The sequence below is a fragment of the Mastomys coucha genome, unplaced genomic scaffold, assembly GCF_008632895.1.
Source record: "Mastomys coucha isolate ucsf_1 unplaced genomic scaffold, UCSF_Mcou_1 pScaffold23, whole genome shotgun sequence".
Lineage (NCBI taxonomy): Eukaryota > Metazoa > Chordata > Mammalia > Rodentia > Muridae > Mastomys > Mastomys coucha.
Genome location: NW_022196906.1, coordinates 8,559,813 through 8,580,023, shown reverse-complemented (window position 1 = coordinate 8,580,023; position 20,211 = coordinate 8,559,813). Strand labels below are relative to the sequence as shown.

At 47.6% G+C, this 20,211-nt stretch overlaps 1 protein-coding gene across 7 annotated transcripts in view; it reads left to right on the top strand.

The window, feature by feature from the left end:
* The window catches only part of Amotl1 (angiomotin like 1), a 125,259-nt gene that overhangs the window by 43,998 nt on the left and 61,050 nt on the right, over positions 1–20,211 (top strand). Inside the window, exon 1 of one of the 7 annotated variants that reach the window (XM_031346139.1) lies at positions 9,014–9,469. The exons of 4 other annotated variants lie outside the window; for them this stretch is intronic. Coding sequence is in view for 1 of the 3 variants with exons in the window: in XM_031346136.1 (XP_031201996.1) it covers positions 9,886–9,934 (49 nt within the window). In the remaining 2 variants the exon portion in view is untranslated. Of the gene's footprint in view, positions 1–9,013; positions 9,470–9,684; positions 9,935–10,052; positions 10,211–20,211 lie in introns of those variants that run through there. 2 more of the 7 variants (XM_031346136.1, XM_031346140.1) reach the window with 2 other exon arrangements.

Below are 20,211 nucleotides of genomic sequence, written 5' to 3'. Positions count from 1 at the left end.
TTTGAGAACTTCAGGGTTTGGGGGGATTACAGGGCTGGAATGTGGTGGAGGGCGGGGCGTGGGCTCTGCATCGTTAAAAGGAATCCTTGCCCCACCCCCAGATTTGTTCACAAAGTGACTGTGCAGCTTGCTCAGGAGGTGACAACCCCAGCTGGGAGAAACAGGGGGCTGAGAGGCCACAAATTCCAGAAGATGAGTGGGTGCCCACTTTGGAAAAAAAAAGAAAGAAAAAAAAAAGTAAGGGAAGAATATGGGATTATGGGATAAAGCATACAGAGGGAAGTAAAGAGCCTTTTCTCTGCCATGTAGAAGTTTCCAGAAGGAATGAATAGGATGGTGGCCAGTTGTTCCTGAATGTTAAACAGGAGTGTGCCTCCATAAAAACATAGGGACTGTACCATTTGTTAAGCACACAATGGCCGAGGTGGTGAGCTGGGTGTCAAGGAGTGTGATTAACCGGCCTGATCTTTTCTAGGGTGCTATGACCACAGTTTGGGGGCACACTCTTGCTCTTTCCTAATTGTGCCCTGCCTACGTGCCTCACGCTTGTACTCTGTTTTACCAGGTGGACACGTTAGGCTGACTTGCTGCCTGACTGCTGCCCTTGTTCCCCATCCCTTCTTCTCTCTTCTCCCCCTTCAGCGCCCCTTTCCTCTTGTTTTTTCCCTGCCCACTGGAGCCCCCATTTGCTCAGGCCAGGCTCCTCTCCCTTCCTTCCTTCTCCTTTCCATCCTAAGTTGGATGCACTCCTAGGGCTCCCTGCCAGAAAGTGGAGCAGGTCAAATTATGAAAGGGGATTTAAAAAAGAATGTTCTTTGGCAAAATGGGGGAAACAGATGTTCAGTGCTGGCGTGCCTGTCTCTTGCTGTCTGCTGCAGCAGGATTTCTGGAGATGAGCATCCATCCCCAGAGCACGAGCATGCGTTTATTTCAACACCACGTGTATCTGCATATTTATTTCTCCTTAATGTTCTTCTCCCTGTAACCGTTGAGCCCTCAGATTTACTTTGCATAGGATTACTGGCCACCTAACAGAAATGCCATTTTCTACTTTTCAAAGCTTTTAAAACACTGGGCAGCAGCCCACACCTGTATCTACTTGCAGGTTACTCCTTAACAGGAAGTAATTCATGACTAGTTCTTGACAGCAGAGGAAGGAGTCTGGAGTAGAACCCCAGTTGCTGTGGAGGCTGAGTCGAAGGATCAGTATCGGTTTGGTTTGGTGACAGGGGAGGCTTCTGTATGGTCTGCTGCTGAGAACTAGTGTTTGAGACCAGCTAGCCTGGCCTCAGATTGTCTATGAGGTTAAGAATGTCTTTGGTCCTCCTGTGTCTATCTCCTAAGTGCTGAGACCGAAGATGTGTACAACTGTGCCTGGTTCACTGTTGCTGCCCACCAGGAAATGAGAAAGGTCTACTGTTGGCTGGTCAGCTTTCTCTTTCTTTCTTTCTTTCTTTCTTTCTTTTTTTTTTTTTTTTTTAAAGGATCTCATGTAGCCACGTTTAGCCTTAAACTATGAAAGTTAAATGTCTTGGTGTCTTAGTCAGGGTTTCTATTCCTGCACAAACATCATGACAAAGAAGCAAGTTGGGGAGGAAAGGGTTTATTTGTCTTATTTCTATATTGCTGTTTATCACCAAGGAAGTCAGGACTGGAACTCAAGCAGGTCAGGAAGCAGGAGCTGATGCAGAGGCCATGGAGGGATGTTCCTTACTGGCTTGCTTCTCCTGGCTTGCTCAGCCTGCTCTCTTATAGAGCCCAAGACTTCCAGCCCAGGGATGGCACCACCCACAAGGGACAATTGAGAAAATGCCCCATAGCTAGATCTCATGGAAGCACTTCCCCAACTGAAACTCCCTTCTCTGTGATAACTCCAGCCTCTGTCAAGTTGACACACAAAACCAGCCAGTACACTTGGTTAGGATTTCTATTGCTGTGATAAAACACCATGAGCAAAAGCATCTTCAGGAGGAAAGGGCTTATTTCAGCTCACAATTCAGGTCACTGTCCATCACTGAAGGAGGTCAGGGCAGGAACTCAAGGCAGGACTGAAGCAGATGTCACAGAGGAGTGTTGCTCACTGGGATGCTCCCCATGGTTCACTTCCCCTGCTTTTTTATTCACCCCAAGATCACCTGCCCAGAGCTGGCACTACCCACAGTGAGCTGAACCCCTCCACATCAATCATTAAGACCAGTACCCTCATAGATTTGCCCACAGGCCAACCTTACAGAGGCATTTTCTCAATCAAGGAAAAGGTTCTGTGTTTGAGTCAAGTTGATCAAAGCACCAGCACACTGAGAATGACTTTGAAATCCTCTTTGGGCTGTGTGTCACCATGCCTGGCTTTATGTGGTGTTGGGGATCAAACCCAGGGGTTCTTATGCTAAGGGAGCACTCTACCAATTGGGCAACGTCCCCCAGCTAACCTTTCTCCTCAAGTTCAAGCTTCTCCTTTTGGCCCTTGTGTGGATTAACCATAGGTGCCCAAGGGTTACGCCTCCTTTAGGGCTGTCTGTCTTGATGTTTTTAGAAACTCGTGTGTGCTTTCAGTTTTATATATAAATGGGTATCTGCATTAGGAATGGAACAAAAAAATTGTTTACTTCATGGAAAAATGACAAATGGCCGTTGCTCTCTGCATGTGAGATACAATCACAGGACAGAAGCGACTGAGATTGCTTTCCGTCAAGGAAAGATCAATATGGAGAGAACCCCATGGGCCTCTTTCTATTGGGCAGTGACAGTTAATCAGCTCAGTAATTATCAACCCAGAACAACCTAGTGCCCTAAGGTACACTTAGCAATGTTTAGAGATCTCTTGTTTGTTTTCTTTCTTTAAAGAAACTATTTACTTTATGTGTGTGGGAGTTTTGCCTCCATATATGTATGTTGTGCAGTGCCTACAGATCCAGAAGAGGGTGGATCCCCTGGAACTGGAGTTATAGATGGTTGTAAGCCACTATGTGGGTGCTCGGAACTGAACCTTGGTATTCTGCAATAGCAGCAAGTAGGTGCTCTTGAATGCTGACTGGTCTCTCTAGTTCTGTTTTCTTAATCAGGCATCAAGAGCTGGTTGCCACTGCCTGTCCAGCTATAACACAGAGCAGTATCCTACAGCAAAAGCTATCAGCCTCCTGTCAGTGCCAAAGGCTGAGAAACCTCACACTAAGTCATAAATCAGAGAAATTTATCCTGAGCTTCCAGTAGTCCCAAGGTTTCTATAGTGATAGTCTCAATAAGAATCAGAATAACCTAATAATTCTAGTGCCCAATCATCTGAATGGTTACTTTGCCAACCTCTTTATAGTCACAGCTACATGTTCTGTTCAGCATCTCCCCCTTAAGGCCTGTGTTTGTAGCCAGTTTTCAGAATGAAATACCCTTTACTCTTTCCCATTTACTTCTGAATATAAATACATTTTCTCTGGTAATGATCTTATCATCTCTGTCTCTCACGTTTTAATGGTTCCAATTACATGCTTAGTGAATATTAAGCAATAACACCCCAGGAGAAACTGACAAGACAAGAGACCAGTGTGTCACTGAGGGTTTGAAACTAAATCACCCAGACAAACAGGCCTCAGAGCCATAACTTAGTGAGCCGTACTCCCTGTTGTGGTGATAGCACAGAGTCTGGCCATTTGTCCATCCCAAAGTCCTTCAGTGACTTTCAAGTGTAAGCAGATTTCCATTTGATGGATTCTGTGCTGGTTGGTTTTCCATCAACTTGGCACAAGCTCCAGCCATCTGGGAAGTGAGATCCTCAGTTAGGAAATTGTCTCCATCGGATGGGCCTGTGAGCACTTTGTGGAGCATTTTGTGATTAAAGATTGATGCAGGAGGCTGAGCCCAATGGGTGGTGTCACCCCTGGGTCCTGAGATATATAAGAAAGGCTGAGCAAGCTGATAAACAGCACTCCTCCATGGCCCCTGCATCAGTTCCTGCCTCCAGGTTCCTGCCCTGAGTTCCTGCCTCCAGGTTCCTGCCCTGAGTTCCTGCCTCCAGGTTCCTGCCCTGAGTTCCTGCTTTGACTTTCATGGTGGACTATAAGCTTTGAGATTCTTCTCCAAGTTGTTTTGCTTGTGGTGGGTGCTCATCGAAGCAGTGGGAAGATTCTGTTATGTAATGGTTTTCTTAGGAGCATCTTTCTCACCCTTGGGCATAGTTTCCAGAATGCTAAAAATATCTTACGCTGGCTATCTGTCCACTTTCCCTCCTCATGCTCCTTCCCTGTCTTCTGCTTTCCTTCTTCCACAGGAATGAGTCTGGCAGTAGTAAAGGACCTTCTCCTGCCTCTTCCTCCTCTCTCAGTACCCAGAACCTCACAGGTATTGGTCCCTGAATCATGGTGCCATCAACAAGTCACAAGATGGGGCAGGGCATGTGCCTGGCTCTTTAGAGGAGGCATGCATGACTTACTCAAGGATATGATTTTACAATTGGAAACAAGCTAAGAATGGGAAGACAAACTGTTGTCTTTATGAAATGGAAGAGTGAATGAAAAAATTGTAGGTGGGGGAGCTTTTTGTCTGTGGAGAGCAGAGTAGTGCCCTTAGCCAAAGAAGGTATCCGCCACTCCTGCCTGTGGGTGCCAGCCTCCTATTGTGACAGTCAGCTTACATTGTCAGCTTTAGCGGTTTAAGAACAGCACAGGGCATTGAGGAAGCCTAGCCTTTGCCTGTGTTTGCCAAGGCTTTCCCCAGAGGAAGGTGCAATGTGGGTGGCACCATCTCATGGACTAGACATCTCAATAAATGGAAGAGGGAAAAACTAAACCAGGCAAAGGCTGGAAGCCCCTTTCTTTATCTTTTGGTCTGCCCAGATGCAATGAAGTAGCCCCGAATTTCTGCAGGCATGCCTTCCCACCTGAAGCATCATTTCTCTCTTTAATTATGTCTTGTCTTCAGTTATGGGAATGAGAAAAGTAATTCATGCATCTATATGTAATATAGTTTCTCCAACATATACGTACACATGCCTAATTTAAGTTATATAATAGACCTATTAAGAAATTAGTAATAATAACTAAACCAGGCAGTTATACAATTTATTGTCCTTGGCCTTGTATACAATATATTGGCCTTGTATTGTACATACGAATGGGCGGGAAATGGATGTTGCATGGACACACTGGACAAAGGACAGCAGTGAGATCATACAAGGGTCCTCACAAAGCTTATGGAGATTTTATTCCAAGAATTTGCCAAGTAATAGTTTTGGAATACTGCTGATTAGGTAAACTTGAACTTCAGAAAATGAAATTACAAATAAGAAGATGCTAGTGTATATTGGTCCATCAACTCCAAAGCTAATGTGTGTGTGTGTGTGACTTTGTCTGGAATATCCTCTTCTCAGTCAGGTGCCGCCGGGCATACCTGTAACCCTGACATCTGAGAGGCTTTGGCAGTATCACCATGGGCTCAGGTTAGCCTCAGCTACATAGTGAGCACAGGATATCCAGAGCTGCCTAGCAAGGAACCTGCCTAAAACAAAAACAAACCCACCCTCAAACAAAAGCAATAACAGAGATCCCCTTGTTAGTCTTCAGGTCCCTTACACTCCTTCGTGTGTGTCCACTCTGAGCCTCAAGAGTGCCTGTGACTTCTGTGTGTCAGCCATCAGCCTTCACCTTTAGTGGTTACAGTTCTGGTATAGCCCATGCTTGTGAGAACCCTGAGAACCCCACCACCCAGTGAGCATCTGAGAGGCTCGCTGTGAGTTCTAACATCTATGCTGAAATGTTCTGAATTTGGAGATGGGGAATTCAAATCCCTACTTACTGTGGTTTAAAAAATCACACTTTGGAAAGTACCATGGAATTCAGACTTTTAAAACGATCCTTCCACAAGCAAAAGAAGTCATTCTAATCAAGGCTGCCTGATTGTTTTAACAGTCATTAACTGTGACCAAAAGGCTGAAGTGACATCCTAGAGGAGGCTCTGTGATTCCTCTCGTGGTCAAGTCTGTGGATTCGCCTTCTGTTGTCATCTTTCTCTTCCCCAGCAAGCTTGGGCCATTTTCTTTAGCTACTTGGTGTCCATTTAACAAGGCACAAGCCAATAAAGACATGGCCTGTGTGTTCAGATGGGAGCTGAGTGTGTGTGGATAGATGGATTTGTATGCTGATAAAGTATTGAATGTCCTTGGTATTTTGAAAATCTGGAGGAAAGAGACTCTTGCTAAGTTCCTAAGATGCGGATATTGATGTTACCTCCTGTGTTACTTCCCCCTCTCCCCCAAGTCTGGAAGAACTTAGGCTAGAGCTCTGGTCCTACCCTAAGACTGCAGTCACTCTCTATGTGGATCCTCTAGTAACTCAGTTTACCACCCCTGCCCATATTCTATTGGCAGTATCCAATATCCATCCTGTTTGGTCCCAGAAGGCACTCAGATGGGCCCATCAGTCACCATCCCTGGTAATTAGCAGGTAAAAACTTGAGTCAGGTTAGAGTGGATGTTGGCATTTAGTGTGGGTATATAGATCTGCCCTGCCCCCTGCCCCAGAAGCACAGTTATGAATCACTACTTTGCTTGCTAGTTAAGACAAATTATTTATTTATTTTAGGCAGAGTCTTAGTAGTCACTGTGGCTGGACTAGTATTCTCTATGTGAGACTAGAACTTGCTGTGATCCTCCTGCCTCTGCCACTCTATACATGTACCACCATGAACTAACTCATCATTGTTGTCACCATCATTATTATATCTTATTTCTGTCTCAAATGGAACATTGGAATCTTCAACTAAATGTGTTTTTGAAACGTTACAGAGACAGTCCTGTGAGAGCCGCATCCTCTTTTTTCAGCCCATAGTTTCTGAGCAGTAGATTCAGATACATTTCATTAGAAGGACACTCATTCACTTTCTACATTCAAGGTACAGATTATTAGCAGTTGAGTGGGTTGAGTGGCTCAAGGAAGTTGGCCTCCAGCAGGGCTTACTGCCCAGGCTGCCCTGTATCAGGCTACTTGGAGTCAACCTGAGGAATGCAGGTGAGATTCACCTGATGAACTCAGAAGATTCTAATGCCTGCAGGCTGTTCCCTAGAGATCCGCTGGATTGGAGGAAAGCCTTTGGGCTTCCCACGCCCTTTGCTTCCCTACTTCTTCCTTGCTCGACCTTGCTTCATTTGCAAGTGTGCTTTCTCCCCCTGTGAACTGCGTCACAGGGTCCAATCTTCCTCTTTTCTCAACTTTTCTCAACCTTTGTCCTCGACTTTTCCCCCAGAAGATAGTAAGTCATTTAACATTTTCCTCAAACCAGTCTTTCAACTGTGCTCATGACACATTCTTTTCAGAAGGGCCCTTTCCTGTGCCTAGGGTCACAAATTTGCCCACCCCCACCTCCGTCCAGGATAGCCTTCTTAGAGAAAAGAGAAAGCCCTTCAAAATTTTGTGATCTTTCTTATTAGATATCACCAGAGATATCCTCCCTCCCTCCAGACTTATCTCATTGCAACTGTCTAAAATTGTCCATCTTACAGGGCTTCTGGGAGGCTAACTGAAACATCAGCAAATAGATTTACTAAGTCCATATGCTTCAGTTTCCTTTCTGTTGCTGTGACAAATATCCTGACCAAAAGCAGCATGGAGGAGGAAAGGATTTATTTCATCTACAGGTGACAGACCACTGAGGGACATAAAGCAGGAACCTAAAGGCAGGTCGGCTTGCTGTTCCTCTGACAGAGGAACTCACTTCACAGTCACAGAAGTACAGCAGTAAACATGGACGATGCTGCTTTCTAGCTGCCCCACAGGCCATGCCTAACTAACTTTAGAATACAGTTGGGACTAATTGCCTAGGGAATGGTACTGCCCATAGTGGGCTGAGTTCTTACATCAACTCTCGCACAGACATGCCCATAAGCCAGTTTGATTTGGACAATCCCTCAGTTGAGACTCCTTTGTCAGATGCCTCTAGACTATGTCAAGCTGACAGTTAAGACTAGCTTGAACACTTTATACTTCTTTGCATGACTTGGTGCTAGTCTGATCCTTTTGCTTAGGAGGATATTGAGGTTTAGAGACATTAGGTCCAAGGTCATTAGGATACTAAGCTGAGCTGTGACGTGGCTCACACTTGTTTGTATCCTGGAGTTGGTGCTTGTAACTGGTCAGCATTGCTCCCTTCTACGGGAACACCGTAGAGGTATTAGGGTGTGTGGACTAGCCCTCTCCCTCCACTTCCAGTTATTACCTCTTCTCCGTATCTACACAGTTTGTTACATCCCAGATGAATCAGCAAAACAGTTGGCTTCTCCTGGCTGTAGGGCACAGAGTCAGCTCCTGAGCTGGCCTTCAGCATTGACGCTGTGTGGTAGGAAGCACAAATGGGTTTCCACCCTTGGCTTTGCTACTAAACTTGTTCTGTGACGCTAGGGAAGTAGTTCCACAGCCAGATGGGAGTTTCCTCACTAGCCAAGAGAAAGCTATGATACACTTATTCTTCAGTTCTTCACAGGCCAACACTTTTGTGACTGTCCATTTACTCATGTCGTCTCCTCCTTTGTAGTAAAAACTCTTTTCCCTATTTGTACGTTCTTGCCAAGCACCCTTGGTGAGAAACCTTGCCAACTTCCCATGGGCTCCATCGCCTCATGCCCAGTGCCTCCTTTTCCTGCTCATCGGACCCCAGCCCCTCCCCCTCTCTACACAAAGCTGGTCTCCTCTCTCTCCTGTCCAGACTCATAACAAGTGAGGACCTACTGCGCTGTTCTTTTCTGTGGGCAGCCCTGGGTTTGTGTGTTCTACAAAGGTGGACGACTTTAAATGGAGCCCGTGCTTGAGAAACAAGTCCCAGCAATTACATCTGGGCCTCTGTCTGAGCAACAGAGGTTACCAAATCAGAGGGCTGTCATGGAATCTGGGAGGAACACTGGGGGTGAAGCTGTGTGAGCAGGTGAGTTAAGGGAGTTGGCGCAAGCCAGACATGACTGACCCCCACCCTCATGCCGGGTAAGAAGGGAGAAAAGGAGAGCAGACAAACAGAAACCTTGATGTGCCCTAACCCTCCAAGTAAGGGCTTGGGCAGCAGCCATTGGCCTCCGCTCGCAGAAGACCAGAAAAGTCCTAGAGCAAGGCTTCAGAAGGCAGTGAGTGTAGCCTCCAGTGAGGAGTGTTGCTCTGATTTCGGAGGCCGGCCAGGGTCACAAACACTGTCCCAACACTTCAAATTCTTTGCTTCTGCTTGAGCAGATAACGGCCTGGGGGTTGTGGCCACAGGATGTGCAGTCCTAAGAACTCATTGAACATTTAAGATGGTAAGGAAGGTCTGTTTAGCTGCTCCGCTCCTCAGCGGAGCACATCATAGCCCCTCCTATCCTGAACGCCCTACCTGATGGATGGAGCTTGGGGAACGCTTTCACTTGGAAACTCCACTTAGAAGAAAAGTTGGTCCTAAACCAAGCCTATCCTGGAGTTTGGAGGCATATTCCAGCAAAGGATTCTACGGCAGTCAGACAGAGATGGTGAGTGTGACAGGAATTCAAACGCAGCAGGGGACAAACATAAGGAGCCTGTCTTCCTCTTTGGTCTCTGGGAGACACGTCAGCCTGAGCCCCGGCAGTTTCCGAAGTCCCGGGAGGGGCGACGGGAAACTGGGGACGGGCTCTAGGGCCCCGCGGCCGGGACCGGGGCGGGGTGGAGTGTAGGGTTACAGGGATCAGACCAGCGACCCTTCGGGGTAGCGCGCCGGCGACTGGGAGCGCGGGGCGCCCAGGGACCCGGCAGCGGGGTGGGGTGGGTGGGACTGGAGGGGGAACGGGGCATCTCTCTGCTGCCCGAGGGCAGAGGCTCCCCTCGCCGCGCCTCCCAGCCGCCACCCCTCTGCCGCCATTCCCCGGCCGCCGCGTTGCCCAAGCCCGGATCGCCCCATGATCGCCCCATGCGGAGGGCAAAGTCGCGCCGGGGACCTTGCGAGCCTGTGCTGAGAGGTAACCAGCTCAAGCAGAGGGTCGGGGTCGTGGGGTCGCGGAGGGATCCCCATGACAGGGCGGAGAGGTCTCCGCGGCTGCTCCCGGGAGCTCAGGCTGACAATCAGCTCCTCTCCAGATGTGGGGACTTGGGGAACCTGATTGGCGCTGGGGCCTCGGAGTGTCCCGTGAGGGATCCAGAAGGTTCAACGAGACAAAAAGCAGAATTCGGTTCGGTACCACCCTCCGAGTGCCAGTACCCCGGTGGCGGATTCCCACGGGAGGCCGAGGACTCGGGTACGCGCGCGGGCCCCTGACGCGGGACTGGCCTTTCCCGTGTGGCTGGCGGGTCTCGGTGGCCGGAGGGGCGGGAGGGTTGGCGGGTGCCGCTGCTCCGGCGCAGACAAAGGCGCGCGGGGCGCCCAGCCTGGACCCCAGTACGCGCCCGAGCCCGGAGGCTCCGGCCCCTTCCGCCCTGAGCCTTCTTTGTTCTCCCCAAACAAGTTTCTTGCACAAATCGGGGGTTGGATCCGGCTTTCCCTGGCCTGTTGGCAGTGCCTTGAAAAGAATCTGGTTTCCGGAAGGAAACATAAACTTTCCAACGGGGAGCTGGTTGAACTTTCTTGGAACGTGACATTTGTGGCAGACAGGAAAGTAGAACCTCGGCCGGTGACGGCCCCTGATAGCCCAGGGGACCGGCTGTTGCTAGCCTTAGGTAGCCAGGCTGGGGAATGAGGTCTCACCCTCTCCAAGCCCCCTGCTTGGGGACCTCAAGAGACGAATCCCGGGCCTGTCCCCCTATTTCCTGCCTCCTTTTTCCTGGGAAATGTTTGCCTTTTAGCCCTTGTTGTGGGTGTATTGTCTTAAATGCCTTTAAGCCGGGATAGTGTGGGTTCTGGACGTCGGCTTCTGGAGACAGGTTTCCATCTCACGGGCCTTGACGCTTACATTTATGGTATTTGGTCCTTTGGCTCCTCTGCTTCGGGCCCCTGGTTCTGTTTTCCTACAAAGACTATTACAAGTTTGGCGTGATTTGCTTGTTAAAGTCCTTGGTGATGGTGGAGGGTGGTCCACCTCAGAGGTCCACTGGGCTCCAAACAGTGTCCACTTGTTCACCGAAAGTGCACACAACCAGAACCGGGTAATATTAAACAGCTACAATTCCAGAAGACTCCCTTTCAGGGAGTGAAAAGTCAGGGCTTGAAGTATGGAACGCTCATGGTTTCCTGCTTCCAAAAGTGGGCTGTGGATGCTGCCAGGCTGGGTAAGATTCTCTCTGGCCGCCTACCACACAGGGCCTAGGTGCTGTTGCTCAGGACAAGCATCTCTGGGATTCAAGTTCTTAGAATAAGAACGCTCTTACGTTGACCCGTGTGGAAGGAAAGCAAAGGAGCAGAATGCATAGATCTGAACACACACACACACACACACACACACACACACACACACACAAAACCCTGCAGGAAATAGAATAGAAGGTTCTAGAGACCTCTTGTTTGGTGAGGTTCCTGGTATATGTGTGTGTGGAGGGGGGGTCATGTGTGGAACAGGACATAGAAAGTTCTAGAGACCTGTTTGTTGAGGTTCTTGGTGTTTATGCGGGGGGGGGGAGTGGTGGAGGGGTGCAGAGGGGATCATGTATGGAACAGGACATAGAATAGGTTATAGAGACCTCTTATTTGGTACTGTTCCTTGTGTGTGCATAGTTCCTAGGTGAGATGGGTTTTTTTCATCTTGCATGCCACAGTTTTCCCCATGAGGAAAACCTTTGTCCACCTAGAGGTGGCCAGCAAGGGGGAAGGTGATGTTCCTGTGGCTCCCTTCCTCCTCCTCTTCAGAAGAAGGCCCTGTCGTCTAGGTGTGTCCGGTTCTGTTCAGCTGTGTGCTGGAGGGTGTCAGAGGACTGAAGAGTGTGTGCTGGGGGTGTGAGCATCGTATGGAGACTGTGCTGGGGTGTGAGCGGACTGAAGAGTGTGTGGAGACTGTGTGCTGGGGTGTCAGCAGATTAAAGGGCTTGTGGAGACTCAAGCGCATCCTTCAGCAGCATCAGCACATGAAGGTAGAAATGTGAGTGGTTCTCTGGGAAGGTCTCTGTGTGTGGAGAATGCGGCTTCCAGGCTACTTGTCCAGAGCTGTGCTGGATGGCTGTGCTCTTTCTGGTGTCCAGACCCACCCAGATGTATGACCCCAGAGCCCTGGAGGGAGGCGGGGGTTCTGCTGGGAGAAGGGAGCTGCCAGGGTGCATCCTCTGGATGTGTCTTCTGGGGTGTTTGTGGGGTTTGTGAAAGTGCTTTGAAGATAATAACGCTACAGTGCACAGGACTTCAACGCCCAGTGATGCCGATCAAGGGAACACAGTACAGAACTTTGATTTTCAGGCCAATATGTTGAGCTCTGTGAGAACTGCTAAGACTTCGAACGTTTACCAAAGTGTTCTCAAATAGCGTTTTTTTCCTGCCTGGGTTCTGTGTGCGCTTGTGCATATGGAAGCTCAGGCCAGGATATTTAGTAGCATTTTGAATGTTTCATTAATGTTGGAGAGTTCTTCTCACCCAGAATTCAGAAGATGACAGAATCCTTGAAAAGCAAGGGTTAGGCAGGTCAGGCCAGAGGATGTATTTGATTACAAAGTTTGCTGGAAATTGTTGTCTGAGGTTATTGAGGTTTTTATATTTGTTTGCCTAGAGATTTTTTTCCTGTTGGTTTGCCTTTGCTTTGTCTTAGAGGAGTGGTTCTATGTACACCTGGCAGTAGTAGATGGGTCAGTATACAATATTTTTCTGGAAGGAAGCCATTGGTGTTCTTGGATTTTGTGCTGGGACCAGGAGGACTTCTTCTATCACTTGTGAAACCCTAGGGGACAGTCATCACAAGCTCTAGGCAGAACTCCCAGCCTCCCCAAGAGGCTCAACAATCAGTATTTTTAGGTTTTGGTCTTTCCCCTTTCTTTTTAGGAGGAAGTAGAGGAATGAGAGTTAAGAACTTGTTCCCGTTAAGACTCTGGGCACAGCTTGTTAAAGGCTGTGTTGCTGAACGTGGTTGACTGTGTTTTTCCTCGCTGGCTGGCACTGTAGCTTTAGGCCTTCATTTCTGTTTGTCATCTTTTAAACATCTATAGTTCACCCACTCTTCACTTTCCATTCAATGTTGTCATAGCTTCAGAGAATGGTGAGGTCCAGGGTACCCATTCTCCTCTTCTGGTGACCATTACATCATCATGGCACCCTAGCAGAACCCATGTGACACGGGTGCAGTCCTCAGAGCCTATACAGGGGTCTTCGGTTTGCCTGCACACATACTGTGTGTCCATCTCCCATGCACTGTGAATCCAGCTCCATGTCAAGATGCAGAGCTATTCCCTCTCTGGAGGCTCTACCTGTTCCCTGAATATGGTGGCACTCACGTCTTCCTCCCACCCACACTGTCCCTGAACCATAGTGATACCTCACCTATTCATAATTCTCTGCAAATTTGTCATATTTTGTTTTATGTAAACAAATCCTTGAAACATGGAGCCTTTGAGATGGGCTCTTTATTCTTTGCTGTTTCTATGAGATCCACCAGAAGTTTTACTTGTATCAATGGTTTGCTCATTTTTATTGCCCGAGTATTATTCCAAGGTCTGGATGCACTGTGGTTTGGCCACTCTCCTGTTAAAGGTCACCTGGGATACTTTCAGTGCTTGTTTATTCCCGATAAGGAATTTGTGGATGCTCACAAATAGTGTGGACGTATTTTTTTTTTCACTATTTCAGATAAGTATCCAGGAGGCTAGGTTATATGGTAACCATGCTTTGATAAAATGATTGCTAAACTCTTCTCCTAGTAGCTGCTTTATTTTAGATCACTCCCTGCAGTGCAAACACCTGGCTTTTCTGCATCCTGACCATCTGATGTCATGGGTTTTTATTTTAGCTGTCTCAGTAGGTGTTTTAATAGGTGCTGTAAGCTTAATGCACCTTTAATGTGTATTCCCCCAGTGCCTACCAGACGTGCACATCCTCTCTGTTCATGTGCTGTCTGCCCTCTGTGGGGGGAAGGCCCATTACTTTGCTGTGTTCTGCCTCTTTCCGAACTGGATTCTTTATTTTTCCACTGGGCTCCAATCGTTCTTTGTGTAGAGTGCATGTCTGTGGCGTGTGTCTTCTCCCTCAGTATGGGTTTCTCCTCTCCTTCTCCTTCTGGAACCATTTTGAAAAATTAAGTCTGTAATTTTGGTAAAGTCACTAACTGATTTTTTTTTCTTTATGCATAGTGTTTCTGGTGTTGATCCCTCCTAAGGATCTCCTGCCTAGGCCCATGCCTCCAAGACTGCCTATGCTTGCTTCTAAAATGTTTACGCTTTACGTTTTAATTGTAAATTTTGTCTTTTAAAACCTGTGAGTCTTAGTGTTGACCTTGATTTATTTCTACTTACAAACAATTATTAATTTATTGTGTATATATATGTGTTGTGTGTGGGGGGTGAGCATGTAGAGGTCAGATGACAATTTATAGGAGTTGGTTCACTCCTTTTATTGTGTGAGTTCTGGGGATTGAACTCAGTTTGTCAACCTTGGCAGCAGGCACGCTTGCCTACTGAGTCCCATTTAAAAATATTTAGCACGAAATGTGATTTCGTTCTGGCTTTCAGACACTGTTTTTGTTGGCCCTCCTCTTCCACACTCTTGCCTCCCATCATTCCCTCACAGGGATAACTCCAATGCATTCCACCATGGTCGTTCTTCCCTCCCCTCTTCCTTAAGTCCTCTCTTTTCCCCCTTCGTGGTCCCTTCTCTGGTTTCATGGCCTGAATCTCCCACATAGAAAGGCTGAAGTATAGGCTCTGGTCTCCAACTCACAGCAATCTCTGTGTGTTGGTCTCCCAAGTACTAGGATTACTTGCTGGCAAGGCCAGCTAGTCGAGGACTTTTACCTGCTGAAGCCTTGGGTAAAGTGGGGTTGAAGATAGCTCCCATATCTCAGAGTTGCATGAGTGAAGAAATGAGATAAGATGTAGGTCATACTTAGCTCAGTGCGGGACACAATGGAGCCTGCAGTAAACAAATGCTATCATTAGGATTGAAACTGCAGGAAGTGCTGATGGGATGGCTCACTGGCACTGCCACCAAGCCTGAAGACCTGAGTTCAACCCTGGGGACCTGTAATAGGGTGGGACAAGGGAACGAGTTCCTGGAAGTTGTCCTCTGACTCCCATAGGGTGGGATGGCATTTGCTGCCCCCACCAAATAAAATATATGTAATAAAAAAATTACCAAAATAGTGGGGAAAGCAAACTGTTGTATAGTGTTGAGTGTTCTCATATGTATTCTTACAGAAGCCCCTCTTTTTTCAGCTTGGGGCACCGCTTCCAGCTTGGAAGCTGGGATGCTGTATTCAGAATCTAGTTCCCTCTGTAGAACTGGCCATTTTCTTTTCTTTTTTTCTTATTTCTTTTTTTGGCAAGGAAGGAGTAGAGAAAGACGTCCTTTCTGTGCTGACCTCAGCAGGTGGCAGGATGTATGGCCGCTGCCCCAGGCTGGAGTCAGCCAGGACGTGATCTGAGCCTCCTGACCAGCAGACCTGCTTCCTTTTCCTCAGTGACCTGGGTTTTTGTTTCCAGAGGAAAAAAAAGAGTAATTCCCATCCTGAGGAGGGCACCGAACAGTCTATTGGAGGGCTTGTTAGGACACCAGGTGCCAGGCTGTTCTGTCTCAGGAGGTGGCAGGAGGGCCTAGACTTAGTGTTTCTAACACCTTCAGCCCTGCTCTAGGCCACACACGGAGAAGCATGGCTGTGGGGCGGGTCTTTAAGTTGGGCCTGGCTTGAAGCAGCCCTCTTTGGAAAGCAGTTTGTCTCAGTTTGAAAGGCTACATTTGGAGCAGGCTGGTTTCTGAGATGAGCGGTGGGTGTTCCTGTACTTTCTCCTCAGGTGCCTCCTGTCAAACTCTCTCCCATATACCATTTCCTCTTCTCTAACCATCTCTTGCCACTCAGAGGACATGCCAGGTCTGGTGTCCGTGCCGCTGTAAACAGGTTATACTGCCTGAGAAAAGACATTCAGCCTCTGTGAAAGAAATGGATTTGCTAGATATGTATATTCTAACGTGAGCGTGGAGTTGAGGTGGGACAATGAGTATGAAAGTTCTACAGAGAAGACAGAGGCAAGATGCTGTAAAATAAGGTTCTAAAACATTGCATTTTAATTTTGTGTATGCATGTGTGTCTGTGAGAGGCTATGTGTATTTGTGTGCAGGTGCCTATGGAGGCCAGCAGCCTCAGATCCTCTGGGGCTGGGGTTACAGGGGTTGTGAGCTTCCTGATGTGTGTAGTGAGAGCCGAGCTAGAGTTCTTTAGAAGAGCAGTGACTGCTCTTAACTGTTCAGTCATCTCTCCAGCCCCTTAAAAAAAATGCTCTTGTGCATCCTTGATGTGTCTTTCGAGCAGTGTCTAGATTTGCTGTGGGCCATCTCTCCTGATGCTAAAAAGGCCACCAACCACCTGTGCTCATGCTAAGGACTACATGGTTATGGTTGCATGGACACATGGAGAAGGTCCCTGTAGGAAACAAGTAGTTGGCTGGGGTGTCTTGGGGATTCTAAACCAAGATGTTGTAGAGGCAAGTTGACAGATGGCGACAGCAACAACCAGAGAAGGGCTTTGTGCTGAAGAATCACCTGCAAGGAGGCTCGAGTAGAGCCGCACTCTGCTTCCTCACAGAGACAGGTTTCCATATGTTTTTCCTCCCTGTCAGTTTAGGGCAAATATGATCTGTATCATACCTCCCTCTGTCCCTCCTTCCCTCCCTCCCTCCCTTTCCCCCTCCTTCCCTCCCTTTCTCCCTTTCTCCCTTCCTCGCTCCTTCCCTCTGTCCATCCCTTCCTTCCTTTGTCCCTCCCTCCCTCCCTCCTTCCTCCCTCCCTCCATCCCTCCCTTCTTCCTTCCTTCCTTTTCAGGCTGTAGTAATTTCTTCCACTGTTACAGTAATTTCTATCCAGTGCTGGTTAACACTGTGAATGGGATCGCGTTCATGAAGGAAAGGCTAAGCTGCTCCCTTGGGAAGTCAGCTGCAGCTAGATGGTGAGAACTCCCTCAGGGTGAATGCTCTCTCCTTGGAAGCCTCCCCAGGCCACTTCTCTCCTCATTTGGTAGGCAGACCAGCATGGTACCTGAAGTATGCCAGGGTATACCTACCTCCTAGATTCTTATCAAGACATCCTTTCCGTTTTCAGGGATGCTCAGCCCATGGGATTCTCCTAGGGGATGCTTCTAGAGAGGAATAAGCAGAAGGACCCAGGTAGAAATGGCACAGAGAGGTCCTTCTGGACAAGGTCATCCACACCCGTTTGGCTACCCTATTGTTGGCTAGCCTAGCTTTTCTCTGAAGTGTTTGGGCTTACTCACATCCCTTCCACATTGTGTCATGCTAACTGCTATGTCCTTTGAAAGTGTTCTGTAAACTGACAAGCTCTTCTAAACAACCTCTCATCCCCAGGTCTTTTCAAAAGATCTCTGAAATAAGGTACTTTTAAACATACTTTCTCTGCCTTTGTTGACCACCAGACTCCCCAGCTCCTGCTTGCCACAAGTACCACATGGCAGTTTCTGCTATTGCCTCCCAGGCCTCGGAGCTGTCTTGTCCTTTCTCTGTTTCTTCCCTCTTTACATTCATCATCTCAGAACAGACCAAGTGAGACAAGGATGGTAGGTTGCCAGCTCATCTTACAGGCTTGATTTGCCAGGAGCCAGCAAGGAAGGAGGGTTTTCTGGGCTGCTGCTGCTGCTGCTGCTGCACATTTAGGGCAGCCTTAGGGACTGTGCTCAGGAATGGGTCAGGGATGCAGGTTCGAGGCAAGCCTCTCCTTTCCCTTCCTTAAGAGCTTTGGAACCACGTTTCTTGTAAGCCAGTCCCCTCTATCGGGGGCTCTGTGGTAGGAGTACTTCTCTGGTAAGGGTTGTTTCCCTGGGAATGCCCCCCAACACACACACACACACACACACACACACACACACACACACACACACACACCATGAATATCTCTGACATTATTTCCATTGCTCATTTTGGAGATTTAGGGGAAAGTTGAAAGATTTAAGGACAGACGTACTAGAAATGTACCTTTTTTAGAACTGTGTGGAATTATGGGCACTGGAGAATTAAGGGTTAACATTCCTGGGCTGTTGTGTTTTCAGGATTATGTAAACAGATTTACATATGACCCTGGGAAGTATAGAGCAGGAAAGTTAGAATAGGTCTAAATGGTCTACTCTGAGATATATATTTTCTTCGTTCTGAGTTAAAAATGAGATTATTTTCAAAACGTGAAGTTTCTACATTTTCTCCAAAGTAAATTCCAGGAGTTTGGAGGGGAAAAAAAGAAGTAAAACGCATATTTATATTCTGGTGGACATTTACTCAGTGACTAAGATCATTTTATTCATTTAGGAGTGCAAAGCAGAGATTTAAATAAAGGCTGCTCATAAAGTGAACAGGTTTGCAGTACTGAGTCGGCTTGTGTGTGCGTGCATGTGTGCATCTACTGAGGGTGTGGATACCAAAGAGCAGTGTTGTGTCTCCTGCCATTGCCCTCCACTCTGGTTTCCACCTCTCACTGAGTGTGGGTTGGCTGGAGGGCTAGCCAGTGAGCTCCAGAGAGCTGCCTGCCTCTGCTTCTCCTGACTGGCGTTGCAGGCCAGCTTCCTGGGTCAGGATTTTTATGTGGATGGTGGGGGTGTGAATATTGGTCCTTATGTTTGTGTGACAAGCACTTTACTTACTGAGTGGTCTCTCCAGCCCAAGGCTAGTAGTTTGTTTGTTTGTTAATTTTAAGGAAATAATTACAAATAATGTTCCTGAAGTTTAGTCATAGAATTTTCATTTTCTTTTTTGGAGGAAGATATCTGCTGAGCATTACTGAGGTGACAAATTAAGCAAAAAGGGATACAGAAGTTGGAATGTGAAGTGTCCCCATAGGTATTTGAACACTTGGTGTCCTCAGCTGCTGTGGCTGTTTTGAAAGGGGGTGGAGCCTCACTAGAGGAAGTGAGTCACTGGAGGCGGACCTTGATGCTTCATAGCCCAGGTCTACTTCCTGTTCCTGCCTTGCTTCCTGGTTATGGACATGTTATTACCACTGTCTCCTCCGTGATGGGGTCTATGCCTTTGAACTGGAGGTTAGAATCGACCCTCTCTTCCTTAACTTCTTCTTTCTCAGGTATTTTGCCACAGCAATAGAGTAGTAATTGATTTAAGAAGCATTCACTCCAGAAGTATCTGCCGAATGAGTGAATAGAATGTTACCACAGTAACTCATTCACTGACTATGAAGTGGCGACTCAAGTGGACAACTCGATGAGGGCACTGAACTGTGAACTTGAGACTACCTAGAATCACACTGAGGAGTTATCTGGATCAGGTTGCCTGTGGGAGACTGACTTAACTGACCCAGCCCACTGTAGGTGGCCCCATCCCCTAGTCCAGGTTCTGTCCTGTGTAAGAGTAAAGTAGGCTAACCGAGCAGCCAGCAGGTGGCGTTGGTGCACCGTCTCCCGCCTGCCCTGAGCTCTTGACTGTAGATGTGGAGGGACCAGCAGTCTCAAGCTTCTACCACTGTGACTTCTCTGGAATTAGGAACCATTGCCTAGAATTGTAGGACAGTAAGATCTCCTCCCCTGCCCAGATGCTCGCTGTAGGAATACTTCTATCACAGTGACTGGAATGGAGCAGGAGTAGGTACTATTAAAAACAGTTTATCTTTTCAATATTTAAGTTCTCCCCGTTCCACATACTGGATGAGTACCACAGCTCCCATGGAACTTAAATTTTTTTTGTTTGTATATTTTTATCTGTGTATCTATCTGTTGACATTCACAACACACACACACACACACACACACACACACACACACATATATGTGCATGTGGAGGTCAAAAGTCAGATGCCACCCTTAATCATTCTCTACCTTATTCTCTATTTATATTTTTTCCTGCCTTCTGGAATTGAACCTAGGACCTCATGCATGCTGGTCAAGTGTTGTGCTGCAGGTGAACAGAAAACTTAGAGAGAGCAAAGGCTCACAAGAGGGCTGGTTTTCATTTTTGGTTTTTTGTTTTTTGTTTTTGCAATGCAGAAGGCAGATGTGTCCCACCCCATCCAGTACCCTGTTGTCACCACACTGTGAAGGGCTGTGAACCTTAGATGCTGGCCTCTAATACCTCTGTAGACCACTTGGCTCTGGACTTGTGTAGTCCAGATCATTTGCAGGGCTTGGAAGAGTCTTTGGAGAATGCCTGCTATTCCTTTAATTTGCTCTCCATT